We start from the raw sequence: 2,349 nt of genomic DNA on the forward strand, positions 1-2,349 counted from the left end.
ATAAGAACCGTGTCAAATCTTATCTCGGGTCTTCGTATCCTTTGTTGTTGTTGCTGTTGATATTGTTGTTGTTGTTAACGTTGTGGTTGTTGTTGATAACGTTGTTGTTGTGGTTGTTGGTAGCGTTGTTGTTGTTGAGTTTGAACAGGAATTGTAAATGGTTTTTGTTGACTTGGTTGGACGGGAGCTATGGAGACTACTTATGGATAAATGGCATTTCTTGTTTGAATGATGGAGGTGGCATTGGTCTCACCTACTCGCTTTTTACCGTAGGGAACAAAAGGTTTCTTCGAGGAAGTGGAAGTACTGGAAGAGTTCTGGATCTTTCCTATTTTAATCATATTTTCTATTCTTTCACCGGCTAAGACCAGGTCAGAAAAGCCCGAAGAGGTGCTCCCTACCATTCTGTCAATGTATGGACCTTGCAGGGTTCCCATAAACATGTCCACCAGATCCCTTTCTAGCAATGAGGGTTATACCCTAGCAGCCAATTCCCTCCATCGTTGGGCATACTCTTTGAAGGACTCCTCAGACCTCTGAGTCAGATTTTGCAACTACGTGCGATTAGGTGCCATATCAGTGTTGTACTGATAGTGCTTGAGGAATGCCTCAGCCATTTCCCTCCATGTGTGAATATGGATGCCCTCAAGTTGTATACATCAATCCAAAGATGCCCCACTGAGGGAATCTTGGAAAAATTGCATTAAAAATTGATCATCGCTGGAATAGGCAGCCATCTTTCGGCAGTATGTCCTGATGTGCGTCATAGGGTCGCTATTTCCCTTATATTTTTCAAAGTCCGGAACTTTGAACTTGGCCAGAATGATGACCCCATGTACCCGACACATTTCTTCCGCATCAAGGCCCAAAACATCAGTGTTCCCCATTGCCTTGAGCTTTTCCTCGATAGCCTTCACCTTCCTCTCCACCTCGTTGGTTGCTGAACCGAAGGCGCCATCTTGAGAAGCAGCCCTTGGGCTGAAGAATGCATCGTATTGGTCGTCTATCTCAAAAACATGCGGACGAGGATTGCCGTTTGGAACACCACTGGGTGTGTTAATGTTGATTAGAGGGTCAACTTGAGGAACTGGATTCGGAGTCTCGACCGCTGGAGGGGTAGGAGGATTGGTAGTACTGGCACGTTGATTCATTTCTTCTTGCATCTTTTCCCTAACCTCTTGGCCACTTGCGAATGCTTGAACAGTCTCCATCAACTGCCACATTTGGGACCGCACCTGGGATACTTCTTCTTGAAGGACATCTTGGTTCTCTTGAAGTTGCTCCATGACATCTTGCTGATGTCCTCGTGTATCGCACCGGAAAGTCAGCTTTGGAGAGTGGTTCTGGTCAGAAAAAGGGTGGATGAATGAGTTTTTTTATGTTTTTGTGTTTTGAAATATGCAAATGATGCATGAATGTTTTTTTTATGTTAAAGCAAAGCTCTTTTAGTTATTCATGTTTATTCATTGCAAACACTACTTGACAATTCACGTTCACAATCATAAATAAAGGAAAACACAATAGAGAAAATCACAACTTTCATTCATCCTTTGAAGGGAAAATAGACTGCAATACATAGTGTCGCAACACGAAAAACAACCTGCGGGAAAAAATACAGAGCCGCCACCGACGCTATTCATCCTATGACGGAAAGGGAGCGCTGGACTAACCTAAGAAAGGGAAAGGAACGGTCTTACGACCAGAGATTGCAAGGTACGGGATTCAGTTACGCAAGGGGAAGGTGTTCGCACCCCTCACGTCCGTCGTACTCGACGGGATCCACGCTCAAAAGAATAGGAAAAGGTTGCTGATAAACTGCTCAAAGAAATCTGCACAAACTGGAATGAACAGGTGAAAGAAAACGGAGGAAGTGGACTCGGCAGGATGTCGCATCCTAGGCCTACGTAGTTTGTCAGAAACAAACATCAAAGTCAACGTAGTTCGGGGAAAAGGGAGGCATGCTCGCTAAGACATCGCGTCTTATGCCTACGTATCTTCTCTATCCAGAGTAAGAATCAGAGCACTCGTAGCTCGGCTAACACACGCCGAAACAAACACCGAAAAGAGACGCTGAGACGTCAAAAGAAACACCCAAAAGGAAACAGAATGCCAATACATGGGCTTACATCCGACTCCAAACAAACAAACACAAATAGGAAACAGAATGCCAATAGCTGGGCTTACATCTGACTCCGAACAATAACCAACGCTAACCAGCGAACACCAAGGAAAAGGTTATCAGATTGACAAACTAATAGGGAGTTTGGAACTCGAGCCTAATAGTTGTCACACAAACACAAAGAGACGCTGAGACGTCAAAAGAAACAAAAATGTGAACACACTCAAAAA

The 2,349-nt window shown here is 44.2% G+C and overlaps 1 protein-coding gene across 1 annotated transcript; it reads right to left on the reverse strand.

Moving 5' to 3' along the window:
* Positions 1 to 659: 659 nt before the first annotated feature.
* On the reverse strand, positions 660 to 1,286 carry LOC127136737 (uncharacterized). Its single transcript, XM_051063264.1, has one exon. It carries the CDS (start codon positions 1,284 to 1,286, stop codon positions 660 to 662), a length of 627 nt encoding a protein of 208 aa, XP_050919221.1.
* Positions 1,287 to 2,349: the final 1,063 nt, after the last annotated feature.

Source organism: Lathyrus oleraceus, chromosome 4, assembly GCF_024323335.1.
Source record: "Lathyrus oleraceus cultivar Zhongwan6 chromosome 4, CAAS_Psat_ZW6_1.0, whole genome shotgun sequence".
NCBI classification, from domain to species: domain Eukaryota; kingdom Viridiplantae; phylum Streptophyta; class Magnoliopsida; order Fabales; family Fabaceae; genus Lathyrus; species Lathyrus oleraceus.